This window comes from Ambystoma mexicanum, chromosome 7p (assembly GCF_040938575.1).
Source record: "Ambystoma mexicanum isolate Mex_15411 chromosome 7p, UKY_AmexF1_1, whole genome shotgun sequence".
NCBI classification, from domain to species: Eukaryota; Metazoa; Chordata; class Amphibia; order Caudata; family Ambystomatidae; genus Ambystoma; species Ambystoma mexicanum.
Window position 1 is genome coordinate 872,168,491 of NC_090939.1, and position 14,452 is coordinate 872,182,942.

A 14,452-nucleotide genomic window follows, 5' to 3' on the forward strand; every position below is an offset into this window, starting at 1 on the left:
CTCCACTTTGTTATACTAATATGGGAGGGCATCTGAAGATGAGGAATCAATAGGAGGACGGCATACATTAGAACAACAAATTACTTAACTGGTTACCTTATCTGGTTGATGGCTACTCCCACCTAGTTCTCATTGCCCTCCACCCTATTCCCCCCAAATATAGAAAGAGAGGGATATGCCTGGGTGATGGGAAGTGACAGAGGACTTGGATCGGAAGATGAGGAATCCGTGGGAGTAGCCATCTACAAGCATTATCCCACTTAAGTGATTTGTTCCACTAGACACATCTTTCATGCCCCAATGCGTTCAGGAGAAGGTGCTTGAAGTTCCAGTTAATGAGACTGTTTGCTCGGACTAGTCTTGTAGAAGTTCATACTGATGGTGGTTAATGTGAAATTCTTCCATTTGATTTTTGAACCAGCCCCTCACGTACACCCTAACTAAGACTGATTTCCATTCTGGCACAATATGACCGCAAGGATTGTGAGGGGACAAAGCTTTGTGCCTGCACAGACCCACCTGGTGGCTAGAAAAAACTTCACAGACAAACTGCTTGGGAGTTGGATTTTATTAGTTGTTGAATTTGTGGAAGGAATTTAGCCATTAGAAATGGAACTTTAATAAAGACTTTATCTGAATATCCTGGAACCTCTGGATTTTAAGAAATGTAAAGGTCAACAGGAGCTAGAGCTAAATCCAAATTTCCCAACAGCCGGACAAAGAAGCTCATGGTCATGGTGAAGCCACAACCTGCAGCATTATGATTCCGATAACTCCCCCAAAAAACATTGACTTTCTGAAGGAATGGTAACTCCTGTTTCCATCAGTGAGCATTCGTCTCCGTTAAGTGGCAAAATTGCATCGGATAGCCATTGCTGGACTCAAAGCCGGATCCCAGAGTTTTCCAAATCAGGACTCTGTCACCAATCGCACTGCCATCTCATCCAAAGTTTCAGAATCCCTTTAGATCTTCAGAGGGTCTTTCAGCACTCTTACATAAAGCTGGTTGGAACATTGGAAAGGTCAGAATTTTACTCTGAATACTTGCTTGTTCTCCAAAAGGAAAAGTGGCCTCCGAACTATTCCGCATTTCTTTGATCTAAACCACTTTCTGACTGTGGAACCTTTCAGATGGTGATTCTGACTCAAGTTTGGTAGTTTAAGATGGATTGGTGACAGAGTCCTGACTGGGTGTGCTAAGGCAACCTCCAGAATCTGTATTTTTACATTTGAGGCCAGGTGGTTGACAGAAAATGTCTGTGCTTTCTTTTTCTTGGTCCATTACATTCAGGTTGCTGCCCTTTGGACTTGACGACATCACCAAGAGTCTTTGGTGGTTGTGGCACATTTAACCAAGGTGAGTGTTCATTTTCACCCAACTGTCTAATTTTAAGCCTGGTCTTCGAGCAATGCCCCAGAGAGTCTGCAGAAGGTGTTCATCCCCCTAATAGACGGGATGTTCACTAAAAACTCCCCTGCTCCACCAATCATTGGTCTAGACCCTCCTCCAGTGGTCCCAAGAGAAGAAGCTTCTGAAAGGGACTGAACTGCGGAAAATATGTATGAGTGATGCCACTTCCGACACATGCAGCACCAAGGAGGTATGACGAGACTGCTCTGAGCCGCATGTCACCACCTGGTAGCTAGAAAAAACTTCATGGACAGGCTACGTCTGGTCTGAATTTCAGACTATTATAAATGTGTTGGATGAATAATCTTATTAATCAGAAAAAAAATTACCTAAAATAAGTAACTTCTTAGGCCCTGTTTCTCTAGGATGGGGATGTCATAATATATTTTGTCATATGATTACGATTACATTTGCTATTGCAAAGTATGAGTTTGTACGGTTCTAAATCATTTTATGAGATTTATTTTTTGATCGTTTTTTTAATGAATATTTTTCTGTGAAAATACTCAAAAATTTGATTTATTTTGTATTTTTGGGTGTTTTCCCCCAATCCCCATCCCCTTTTGTTTTTTCTCTATTCCCTTCCCCCACCCCCTATATTTTCTGAGTTTTCCCATTGAAAATGTTCGTAAAAAACCCATCTAATAAGTCTGTCGAAAGGACGTTGTACCGTTTGTACTGCTTCGTGATCTAGATTTAGTCACAGTACATACCAGAGGCAGATGAGATTGCTGTCATGGTGTACAAACTCATTTATTTTGACATTGGAAACATATTCTATTGTATGTGGACTGTAAGCAGAATGACATTCATGATCTCGCCATCCTTCAATTCAAGATATAGGGCCTCATTACGGCCCTGCCGGTCCGGAAAGAACGGTGGTGATAAAACCGCCACCATCGTTCTTTCTGGACCAGCTGATTAAGAGTCCTGCAGGCGGGAGGTGTCACTCCCGCCAAGTCTGACCTGGCGGGTTTAACACCACCCGCCTGCAGCCGGACATGGAAACGCCGGCTGTCATAGACGGAACCGGTGTTTCCATTGTCCCCATTCCCATGGAGTCCTATGGGGCTCCATGGGAATGGGGACTTACACAATTCCGCTTCCGAAATTCCTGTGTCACCGGGGTCGTAATGCCCCGGTGATTCCGGGAATCACGGAGGCGGAATGGTAATATGGGTCCGGCGGTAACCTGCCGGTTTTTCTGGCTCGATTACCGCCGGACTCGTAATGAGGCCCATAATTTGCTTATGGAATCGTATAGTCTGTCAACTTTAAAGTGTTTCTTGTGGATACACGTGAGAACTTTCTTTACATGAAGCTTGGCTTGGAGGGCTCAAGCAAACCTATGAGGATAGAGAATGAAACTCAGTTTTCTAAAGCATTTTCCAAATTTCCCAGAGGTCATCTGGCTCACAGCATATTGCAATAAATTTCCTTTTGAAGCTGTGTTCAAGACATCTCTGTATTTAATAACTGTATTGCAGTAAAATCATGCTTTACGATTAAGATTTGAAACCATTTGTTATGCCTGTTTATAATTATAGTGGTTTGTTTTGCTGCCAATTAGTTACCCTCCAAAGTACAGAATTGTGACATTTATACGAAACCCTTAAGCTAGTCAGCTGCAACAATGCACTGTATGATTTTGTTTGTGTTCCAGAAAGTCATTCTAAAGGTGATGTATTTTTTTAAATAGTTACACTCCATTTGCAAACGGTCCAGATGATACACCTGAAGAAATATTGGCACGAATAGGGAGTGGGAAGTTTTCTCTGACTGGTGGATACTGGAATTCAGTTTCTGATACAGCCAAGGTAAGGAAAGCATTGATGCTCAATTGGAATTATGAAGCCTTTAGAATGCTTTCATGGATTTAGTCTTCACTAAGAATTGTACTAAAACACTTATTTACAATCCAAATAAGCAACAGCAGATTTGCTTGTTTAGGACTATTCTCTCAGCCTGGAGTTCAGGGTGTCGGCGGTACCTTCCTAAATCTAGGAAAAGTCATTCCTTAAGCTTGATATGACATGGCATTTATAACGCGCCTATACACAAGTGTTTCACGGCGCAACGAGGCAAGGGAGGGGAACAGAGGGAAGACAGACAACGATCTTACTAGGCCAGATGTCATTCAGATCGCAAGTGCATAGAGGAGAGGGCAAGGGGAAGAGGGAGGGGATTGTGCATTAAAGGGATGATGGAATAAATAACTAAGTTAAGTACGGCCAGCAGCTGGCAAGTGCAAGGGTAAAGGGTAAGTTCAGGCATCAAGTGTCAAGTGCTGATAATGGGACTGTAGGGATACAGAAAAAAACAGCCCCCAAGTGCAGGGTTGCAAGGAAGGCAGTGCAGGTGTGCAACTGGCGGGGGAGGGGACCTGAGCCCGAGATCAGAGGGTGGCCAGGTAGCCAGTGCAAGTGAGTTTCAGCCAGGAAATCGGCAGGGGAGAGGAGGAGAGAAAGCAGAAGCAAAGAGAAAGGTTTTGAGATGCTTCTGGAGATCGTTCTCCTCAATTTTCAGGGGGGCACGAAGGGTGTTCCAGAGGGAGGCCCCTGCCGAAGAAAGAGATCTACCACCAACTCATTGCTTGGGGATCAACTGACCCAGAGGGAGTTGGATGCGGAAGAGCGAAGAGCTTGAGGAGGAACGTATTTAGGAAGAGAGAGTTGAAAGTAATGAGGCCCCAGAAGGCCTTGTGGAAAATGCAAAGGGTTTTGATCTTAATCCTTGCAGCCACTGGGAGCCAGTGCAGAGATTTCAGTCCTGGAGAGATACGATCCCTGGGCTTGAGGCCAAGGACAAGTCTCGCAGTCCTGTTCTGGATGAGTTGCAGAGGGCGCAGGGTGGAAGCAGGCAGATTTAGAAAAAAGCTGTTGCAATAGTCCAGCCTAGAGATAACCAGGGCTCTGGAGACAGTGAGCTTCTGGGGGAAGGAGAGGAAAGGAAGAATACCCCTGAGGAGGTGCAGCTGGTAGTGTGACTTCTTGGAGACATCAGAGATGTGAGGAGAGAAGTTTTTTGCCTCACAGGTGGGAGGAGGAAGAGGGCCAAGAGAGACCGGCCAGAGAGTGACAGGAAAGGAGGGGGTGGGTGTGCCGATGAGGAGAATCTCGGTCTTACTGGCATTAAGGCAGAGATCATTGGCGGCACACCAGTCCTGGATGGCGGAAAGACAGTCGGATATGAGAGGGGGAGAAGAGGTGGCTGAGGGTAGCCAGAAAATGAACTGAGTGTCACTGCATAGCACTGGAAGTTTGGGCAGAGCACGACAATGCGGTAGGTAAGAAGTGCCAGGTATTGGTTGAACAGCCAGGGAGAGAGGTTAGACCCCGGCGGAACACCACAGGTAGAGATAGAGGAGAGGAAGGACCCAAGTTTAACCTGGGAGGGGCGATCAGAGAGAAAAGAAGTCGTCCACGCCAGGGCCTGACCGGTGATCCCCAGGTTATCACGGAGACGGTTGAACAGGATGGTATGGTTGACAGTGTCGATGGTTGAGGAGAGAGCAAGTAAGATGAGGAAACAAGGGGTGTTGGAATCCAGTTTAGAGAGCAGGGTTTCACGGATGTTCAGGAGAGCAGTTTCCGTGCTCCTGGCAGCTCTGAAGCCAGACTGATGATCATGGAGACAACCAAAAGATTTAGTGTGAAGATTGAGCTGGGAGATGGCCAGCTTTTCCAAAAGTTTGCCCAGGAAAGGAGTAATGGAGATTGGGTGATAGTTAGCCGGACAGGATGGGTCGGCAGAGGGTTTCTTAAGAAGGGGGTGCACAAGGGAGCTCTTCAGAGGGGAAGGGAATACTCCAGTGGTGAAAGAATGGTTGCAGAAGTCGGCCAGGGCAGGAGCCAGGGAGTCCATGTGGTCCTTGATAGTTTTGGAGGAACAGGGGTGCACCTTTTTTGACAAGACTTTCATAGATCGGATGTGTCTCGAAACCTCGTCTGGGGAGAATGGGGGAAAGGCTGAGAAGGGGGAGGAGAGGAGGCAGAAGGGCCAGAGGAAGTGCAGGGAGTAGAAGAAGGAAGGGGAGAGGAAGAGAGAGAGGACAGGATGTCCTGGGTTTTAGAGATGAAATGAGAAGCCAGTGCCGTGCAGAGGGCCTGGGAAGGGACAGGAGAGGTAGAGACACTGGCAGGATTGGCCAGTTCCTTGCAGATTTTAAAGAGTTCAGTCGAGTTGTTGGATGCAGCAGAGACGCAGGCTTGGATGTTGGCTCTCTTCTTAGTGCGGACAGAGAGCCTTTGAATCACCCAAGGGAAGCAATTTTTTATTTTCTTTTTAAACTTTATTTATTAAGCTTGACATTACAACAAGAGAGCGAGTACCTTGCAAGTGGCAAACTGAAACACAATCATAAACAATGTAAGTACAGCATATACAAAGTAATTGGAGACCTGCAAGAGATGCAATATGCAAAGTCATATGATGAAGTGACAATCATAGCACTTTCTTTAAACAGCCATTGGGACTAAAGAGGTGAGATCATCAGAGTCAGTGTCGGGATCCGCTAACACAGAGGAGACATAGGAGGTGAAGAGAGCCCAGATGTTCCTGGGTTGTGGTACCAGTGGCTGCTGGGCTGACCATGCTTTCTCCATATCAGAAGCCCAAGTCACAGCTCTAAGCCATTGAGTGTGTGTGGAGACTCCAGGACGGAGCCAGCACAATAGGATACCACGCACAGTCAGTAACATACCCAGTCCTACTATCTTCCTGGCACTGTGACCCAATTCGGGAAGTTCGTGAAAAAGGCACACCAAGGGAGTCGGGGTGATCGTGGAATCTAGCATGTCAGACAATGTGGCGCAAACCTCCTCCCAAAACTTAAATAGGTGCTGGCAGGACCATAACATATGCAAGTAATTAGCATCCGAGGCACACCTAGGGCATCTGGGAGGGTGGTCCTTCGACATATGGTGTAATCTGATCGGAGTGTAGTGGAACCTATGGAGCAATTTGAATTGGATTAGTTTAAAGCAAGTGTTAAATGAAATGTCATGAATGCGAGCCACATGCGGCTCCAACGCCGGTCAGTTATTTCGACTCCCAGATCCTCGCCCCAAGTATGTATGAGTTTATGTATGAGTTTATCGAGGGGAGGCCTTGGCCTGGAGTAAAGCACATAGTCTGGAGACCTTCCCTCTGAAGGACATGGTATTCAGGAGTTCAGTTAGTATGGGGTCATCTGGTGGAATTGTGGGAAAGTCCGGGTATCTCTTCTTGTATTGAAGCCAATGGGATGGTTTCCTACGCAAGGATATAGGAAGGTCTGGCCATTCAAGGAAGTTACCCTGATCCCGGACAGCCCCAAATCTCTCGTCCGCCCAGCGGTGTATTGCTGCCAGTGGTATTCAAGAAACCTCAGGGAGGAAGTTCCAGAGGGGAAGAGCACCAGTATGCCAATTTTGCCTGTCAGAGAAATTGGTAGCGCAGCCCAGCCCGTGCACTTCTTGGTGAGTGTTGTAAGATATTTCCCGAAGTTGGCTGTATATAGAGGCCCATATTGACAAGCGACCACTACCCCAAGGTAGGTGATCTCGGTCTGTGACCACGTGAATCCCAAGGGGTCCGCGGGGGGGGGGGGGGGTGGTCACCTCGGTCAACGGGAACAGGCTAGATTCGGAGCAGTTTACTTTGAGACCAGAGATCTCACCAGTGTATGGACATCAAGAATCTGGCTAGGTTGTCTGTGGGAGAGCAAATAAAAAGAAGGGTGTAATCAGCATATAGGGAAATGATCTTGGGTGAGCCAACAAGTCTCGGGCCCCTGTGTGCATGTTTCTGACGTATCCTGTCAGTCAGGGGATCGATGGCAAAGATCAAAGGAGAGAAGGGGCAGCCCTGACGCGTGCCCCGGGCGATTTGAAAAGGGGCCGAGCATCTCTCCTCAGTGCGGACCCTAGCCACTAGCTGAGAATAGAGAAGCCTGACCCAGGCCCGGAAACTGGGCCCAAAGTTGCTCCTCTCAAGGACCCGCCAGAGGTAACTCCAGGAGACTGAATTAAACGCCTTCTGCATATCCTGGGCGGCTGCCACGGCTTGTACAGTCGGGTCAATGCAGGCAAGAATATTAAAGCGTTGACGCAGATTAAGGGAGGTGGAGCGCCTCGGGATGAATCCTGCCTGGTCTGGGTGTATGATATAGGGGTATCGGGTAATATTATCCCCACCAAAAATATCGCCGTACATATGGTAGTCGGGAACGGTCATAGGCAATATTTTTGGTGGGGATAATATATGGGGTAAATGGATGGGGGGGTTGGAGGGGTGTCCCCTGCTCCCTTTCAAAATAGATGGGGGGTGTCCCCCGCAGGTTCCATGGGGTAATATCGCCGCAAAAATATGGCGAAATCTTTGTATGGCGATATTTTTGCAGTAATGTTATCACATGGAACCACTACAGGTTATATACAGGACCAGTCTCAGAGCCAGCACTTTGGCAGAGATTTTAACATTACAGTTAATGAGGGAGAGTGGTCGATAGGAACAGCACTGGGTGGGGGGGGGGGCATTTGCCTGGTTTGAGGAGCACTGAGATTACAGCCTCGCAAAGAGATGGGGGAAGGACGCCCGAGTCACAGGCTTCCTCCCATGTAGTTGAGGGACCAGGCGGGCCTTGTACTGTTTATAAAATTGAACCGGGAGGCCATCAGAACCAGGTGCCTTCCCGGAGGTCAGGTAGTCTATGGCTCTAGAGATTTCTTCTGGCTTGATGGGTGCGTCCAAGGAGTCCCTGGTCTCAGCGGAAAGGTTAGAAAGCAGGAGGCTGTCAAAGTACGCCTTGACATCTGCTGCTGGGACACTGTCAACATTGTAATAGAGGGCTTCATAGAATAGGCAGAATTCTGTATTAGTAGCTTATGACGACAGGGCCAGTGTGCCATCAGACCTCTCCATAGCTGGGATGTGAGGGGAGCCAGATTCCTCGCGAAGAAGCCTTGCCAGGACATGTCCAGGGCTCTCCCGCCTCCCCATACCTCCGGGCTGAGTGGGGGTTATCCAGGAACGTCCTCTCCCGCTCTACATGGGACAGGAACGAGTCAAGCTCCATGGCAATATCTGAAAGGGTGGTGAGTGAGTGTGAAGAGGAATACTTGGCCTCCAGGAAGGAGAGGTGGGATTCGCTCTTTGCAACGTCACTGCAGATCCCCTTGAGGATCCCGGACTCCTTGGCGATCGCAATACCTCTAATTTAAGCTTTGAACGATTCCCAAAGGGTGGCCTGTGTGAGGACCGTGCCAGTGTTCAACGGTCGTCTAGGGCGGTCTCCAGTTCGGATCTAAAGGCGTCATCTAATAAGGCATGTGGTTTCAATCTCCAGGTCCGGAGTATATTATCAGAACCCCATTTTAGTGAAATTGTCACTGGGGAATGATCAGGGAATGATCAGAGAATGTTCTGGGGAGAATCGCCATGTGTGCAATGCTTCTGATTAATATGTCTGACACCAGCCACCTATCAATCCGTGAATGGGAGTCATGCACTGAGGAAAAGAAGGAATATGATCAAGGCTCTGATACATCACCTGGGTCTGGATTTCCATGATAGTTCTGGCTGCCCTAGTGAGTTGACGGGGTCTGGACCCCGATCTATCCAGATCCACGTCTAAGATTGTATTAAAGTCCCCACCCCAGAGGATAGGGACCAGGGGAAACCCGGACAGCAGGGATGATGGGTGTGTGTAGAATTCGGGATCATCCACATTGGGGCCGTATATATTGAGGAGTACAACTTCACATTCTAATAGGGTCCCGAACACCAAAACATAGCGGCCTAGGGTGTCTATGTATTGCCTTATGCTGGAATTTAAGACTCTTGTGGATCAGGGTCATAACCCCACAATTCTGGGTGGAGTAGTACGTATAGTACCGTTGGGGCCCCAGGATTTAGCAAACCTCTCGCAACCATTGGAGCAGGCATGGGTCTCCAGAAGGAAAAGCAGTTTCACTCTGTGCCATTCAACATATAGCTGCAGTTTCTGCATCTTTGCATAGTTACCCAGCCCCTGAATATTCCAACTCATGCAAACAAGGTCATCTACTGTCACCCAGCCTGACAACGCACATTGGTGAAACAGGATGTTGAGTCAGAAAGTGGGGCGTATGTACTGCAGAGGTGAGAATAGGCCTCCTCTTAAAATGTGTGAAAATGGGTGTGATTAGGCATTCTCGCACCCCGTTGCATGTCGAGCAATTTTCAACATAACTTCCCACCCAACCCTCCCCCACCCTTCTCCCAAACAGAGGGGGTGAACACCATGAAAACAACCAGCAAAACCAGAAACTTTGGCAGCATCACCTGAGGGGGCTGTGTGGCAACTATGAGCGGTAATGCTCCAGAACAGGGATAGACTAGGCATTTCAGTGGTACATATTATGAAGAAGAATTATAACGGTGAAGATGACAAATTCGTGACGTTGAACAAGGACCAAACAAACCGGAACAGTCCATGAGTCATGGGGACTTCCCTCATCAGGCTCTGGTACACAACAGGGATTGATACTGAAAATATGAATGAACAGAGCGACATGAGTAAGGCTGCTGAGGTAGGCGCGGTCAGCCAGGGAAATGTTTGTCGATTAAATAAGGAGGCTTCCTCAGGAATGGTGAAAAAGTAGACTTGATTAGAGTGTTCAACCCTGAGTTTGGCCAGATAGAGCATTGAATATTTGACCCCTAGGTCTCGCAGCCTCTTCTTGGCAGCCAGGGAAGTCTTACGCTATGCTGGACAGACGCAGAGAAGTCAGGATACAATTGGATCCTGGAGGAGCCAAGGAAGAGTTCCCCCTTGTCTCTTGCCGCCCGGAGGAGTGAGTCTCTGTCGTGGTAGACCCTGGTTTCCACCTCCGCAACTCGATTGTCGTTTTGTTCCATGTGGGCTTTAATTGGAGATATGGTCCCGTTCATGTCGTCTAGTTTAGAATGCAGGCCTGTGAACCCTTCAAGCATATAGTCCAGCATTTTCTGAGACTCAGTGGGTTCCAGAGACGATGAGGCGGCAGGCTCAGGCGCTGAAAGGTTTGGTTGTGCTTTTGCGAACATGTTGATGGAGCTCTGCTTCGTGTGTGCCCCTTTTGTCATGTTCTCGGCAGCCGCCACACAGGGCGAGCTGGGTGGCGCACCCAGAGAGGTCGCGGATGTACAGGGGTCGATGGATCACTGTCAGCAAGTGTCCACAAGGGGTGCAGCTGTCAAATTCCAGTTGCTGGCCAGCTTCGGCCGAATTGGCAGGGGCGGGGGGCCCTTGCTTGATAAATAAGCGATGAGTGGGCTAGGGCCCAGGTGACAGGTTAATAAGGAGGTGGTTGGGCAGGTTCAAGGAGGTCAGCATCTGTTAGCTATGTGGCAGCAGCACCAGTCGTTTGATTGGGGGCGTATCCAGCAAGTATGTGTAGGAGGGTAATCTGGCCCTGGCACCTGAAGTCCCTGATCAATGCTGAGGATGTGTTTGGCCACTCAATTGTCTTATGAGGGAACAATCGTTGAAAATGTGTGTTTTCATTACATGGTCCTGCACTCGGCTCTGTTCTGGGGCCCAAACTGTCTTGTGGAGATGGGCTCGAGTGGAAATACAAAAGGGCTGTGGAATGTGAGCTGGATGTCTGTGTTGAGACCTGGGAGGAAGTCCCAGCAATGTTCGGTTCTTGCAGAAAGAGGGAGACTCCGATTGGGGGCGGTATAAAAAAAGGTATCCATTCAGATCAATTCCTCAGTTGAGTGGGTTGTGTCCCCCAACGTATGACAGCCCTCAGGGCACACACCAGGCAAGAAACGGGACAAAGAAGCTGGGCATCGGCATAGGTTGCAGTAGTCCGCCAGGAGTAAGATTGGCAGGGGGGGAGCAGCGCATATGTGTGGGTCTGGTGCCTGTGTGTCCGTCTATTGGAAGCATGGACCAAGAGCAGCCACACCGCAGCCCAATAAGGTGGTAGAAGGCGGGAAGCCGTGCAACGGCAATCTCGGTGCCTAGAGGCCAACAGTGTCCCCCCCCACCCCTCCTCTGCGAGAGGCTGGGCAACGTCTGTGAAGCTAGGGAGGAGTTCTGGTGAACTACGTGAGTTGAACGACCCTTGTACTCACTGTGAAGGGGCTGCATTCAATGCCTGGTGCCCACCAGCCCCCTCAATGCAGGTTGCTTCTCTCTGCCCAGGGAGTACGGAGGATCCGGTACCGTTCCTCTTCTGGGCTGCCCGGGATCCGCAAGCCAGAGGAATTCTCCACGTCCGGCGGCAACGGGAGAAACGCTGCGTGGCGAGTGCCGGGTCGCGTGGGCTACACTGTGCGTCCCCGCGGCCGACACCAAACGGGGCTTCAGACAATGTAGATACGTGGCAGTCGGCCAGCAGGGTCCTTCGAGCCACAGAAGCCACTTCTCCGCACAGCGGCAATACAAGGCAACTAGACCAGCGGAGAGCCCCTCCCCCTTGGCAGGCCTTTGCCACCACCACAATCGCACCCGCTGGAGCCTGCCCCTCATGGAGGCAAGGCGAGGCGCGGATCAGCGCGAGGCAGGCTCTCGGTCCCCTTCAATCAGTAATCTCTTCGCTGCAGTGAGCCCCTGCAGCATGAAATCAAGACAGTTGATGCAATAAGGTTTCAGCCGTCGGGTAACTGACTCTTCCCCCCAGGAGATCATTGCACCACCGCGGGTTTCGGAGTGTAGGAGTCCCCCACCCCCTAGACCGGAGCTCTCACTCAAGCGTCCATCTTCTGCAAGTGCAACAGCGCCCCCCAACAGAAGCAATTTTCAAACAGTCAAGGTCAGCTCTCAGATTAGGGAAAACAGGTGAGTCGTGAAATGACTAGACAGGTATTCTGATAGTGTTCTTGTATGCTTTGGGTTGCAGATTTTGATTCAAAAAGTCCATGTGCCATAGTTGGCACACCACAGCATTTACCAACCCATTGCTGAGGCCTCCCTGTACGTTTGAACTGCCAACCAGTCAGTTACTAGGCATCTCTGTGCCACTACCCACCTCTTTGTCGTCGGGCCGAGACACGGTGTGAGTAAAGCTTGTGGCAGGGATAGCATTCAAGTCTTTCCACTTAGCTTGTAGATTAGTTTTCTTGTCTTGGATGTCATCCCCAGGTCTCCGGTTATGTTGGTTGCATGCTCTTTCTATTGTAACTTGCATTGCTGGCTATTGGCGTCGTCGAGCCCTGCACATTAAATCTGAAATGATGGTGTGGCATTCCAGATTCTTTCCCAAGATTATGCCAGCAGGTTAACAGCGGTCCTGCTTGAGAAATTATACTTTTTGAATAATAATCAGACTGTGGTATTCCAACATTGCCACAGCAAATTAAGGGCAAGTACACACCTTTGCTTCTAATGTTGTGCCCTAAATAGACCACTAGGGCCACTTTTATCTGACGTTTCTCCTTTTTCAGTCAACCCCACATCCTTTTTGTCCAATTGCCTATCATGTTCCTCCTCTGTCTCGCACACTGTTGTCTTGGGAGCATAGAATTCCACTTGCTCGCCCATGAACAACCTGAGGGTTAGGAAAATGGCTTCTCAGGAATGTCAATTTTGTGAGGTATTTGCTTGGCAAAGTAGACCAGGTATACAATTGCTTGTATAGGTCAAACAATATTGAGGTGTCAGCCAAAACTAAGAATACATTTTTATTTACAAGATTTAAGAATGTATGAACATAGCCCAAGGGGATCGCAGCGCAAAGCAAAAGGGTTTGGGGTCAGCATCCAGAAGTCAGAAAACCTAACAATGAAGATTGCCCATGCTCATAGCGCACGGCAGTCTTGATGCTATTAAAGACAAGGAGAAGATCGTTATGCTTAATCTTCTTTATTGCTGCTCTCAAAGCATTTGAACTTTTTAACATTTTAAACTTGAAAACACATTTTTTGTTCCCTCTGAGCTCCTCTGGAGGTTCCAACACAAGAAAAAGGGTAGTAGAGTTTTAATCCAAAGCTAAAATATCCCAAGAAACGACCAAACCCCATAATCCTCGGGTTCTGAGTAGTTCTGGGCTGCCCCTTCTGTCCAATCAGTCTCAGACCTTGCCTATAAGCAAGACTCCTCGGAAGCCGTACTACTTTCTTTAGCAGCGAACACCATTTTAATCGAAACACCAACAGTCAACTTGATATGATAGGTTATTTATAACATGCTTAATACCCAGAGCTTTCTAAGCGTGGAATCGGGGATCGAACCTGTGGTGCTTCTTGTCTTGCTTCCAAGGCGAGCACGTTGCCCATGAGCTATCCTCCCGAAACTTGAACAAACAGAACTGGAACTGTCCCTTGCTTCATGACCCAGTCCTCTTGACAGTGAAGAGTTGTCCTCTCAACTTTACGCGTGATGCTCCTCCGGGGAATCCCTCATGTCGCCTTCTGCTCATCTCCTGCAACAAATGGAGATGCTATCATAAGGGTGGGTAAGAGTCATACACTACTCATCAATACAGTCTTGCAATACGTCCCCTTGCGTAATCCGGATGGGATATAATGCTCGCCTCCTTGTATTTAATAGAATCAAGACTACCCAGCGCTATAAGCATGGGCAATCTTAACAGAGACAGTAGGCGAGCATTGTACTTGTTCAAAGCTGTCAATCACTCTATTTGCTATTTGAGAAACGGGCTTAAAATAAAAGATCTTAAATGTTGATTCGTTTCACCAATCTTCTGATTTAATGATATCTTGCAAAGGCACCCCTGCAGAAAAAGCTCTAGTAGCCATTGCACTTCTCGTAGAATGTGCGGCAAATTTAGAGAAGTCGATACCTGCCCAGTGCATTAATTCTCTGACCCATCTCGCAATTGTGGCTGTTGCTACTGCGTGAAAGGGCTTCCTGCGCGCAAATAAAAGTTGAGTGACCCCTCTGGGCCTCATCTCTGCTGTGGCTACCTCATAGTCTTTGATACATTGCGCTACGCACAGCTTGCTGCTATTCAGGAAGTACGGGTAGGAGATAATCGTTGAATCTGACTTAGTCCTGTTTGCTACGTTAAAGGCTACACCCTCCGGATAGAATTTGTTTCCGTCTATCTCTAGTGCCTTCACGTCTGA

At 48.4% G+C, this 14,452-nt stretch overlaps 1 protein-coding gene across 3 annotated transcripts in view; it reads left to right on the plus strand.

Annotated features, from left to right (window-relative positions):
- The window catches only part of RPS6KA3 (ribosomal protein S6 kinase A3), a 1,283,345-nt gene that overhangs the window by 1,191,937 nt on the left and 76,956 nt on the right, over positions 1-14,452 (plus strand). For all 3 annotated transcript variants that reach the window (XM_069637077.1, XM_069637076.1, XM_069637078.1), the window contains exon 20: positions 3,111-3,228. In XM_069637077.1, the coding sequence (XP_069493178.1) occupies positions 3,111-3,228 (118 nt within the window). The remainder of the gene's footprint in view (positions 1-3,110; positions 3,229-14,452) is intronic.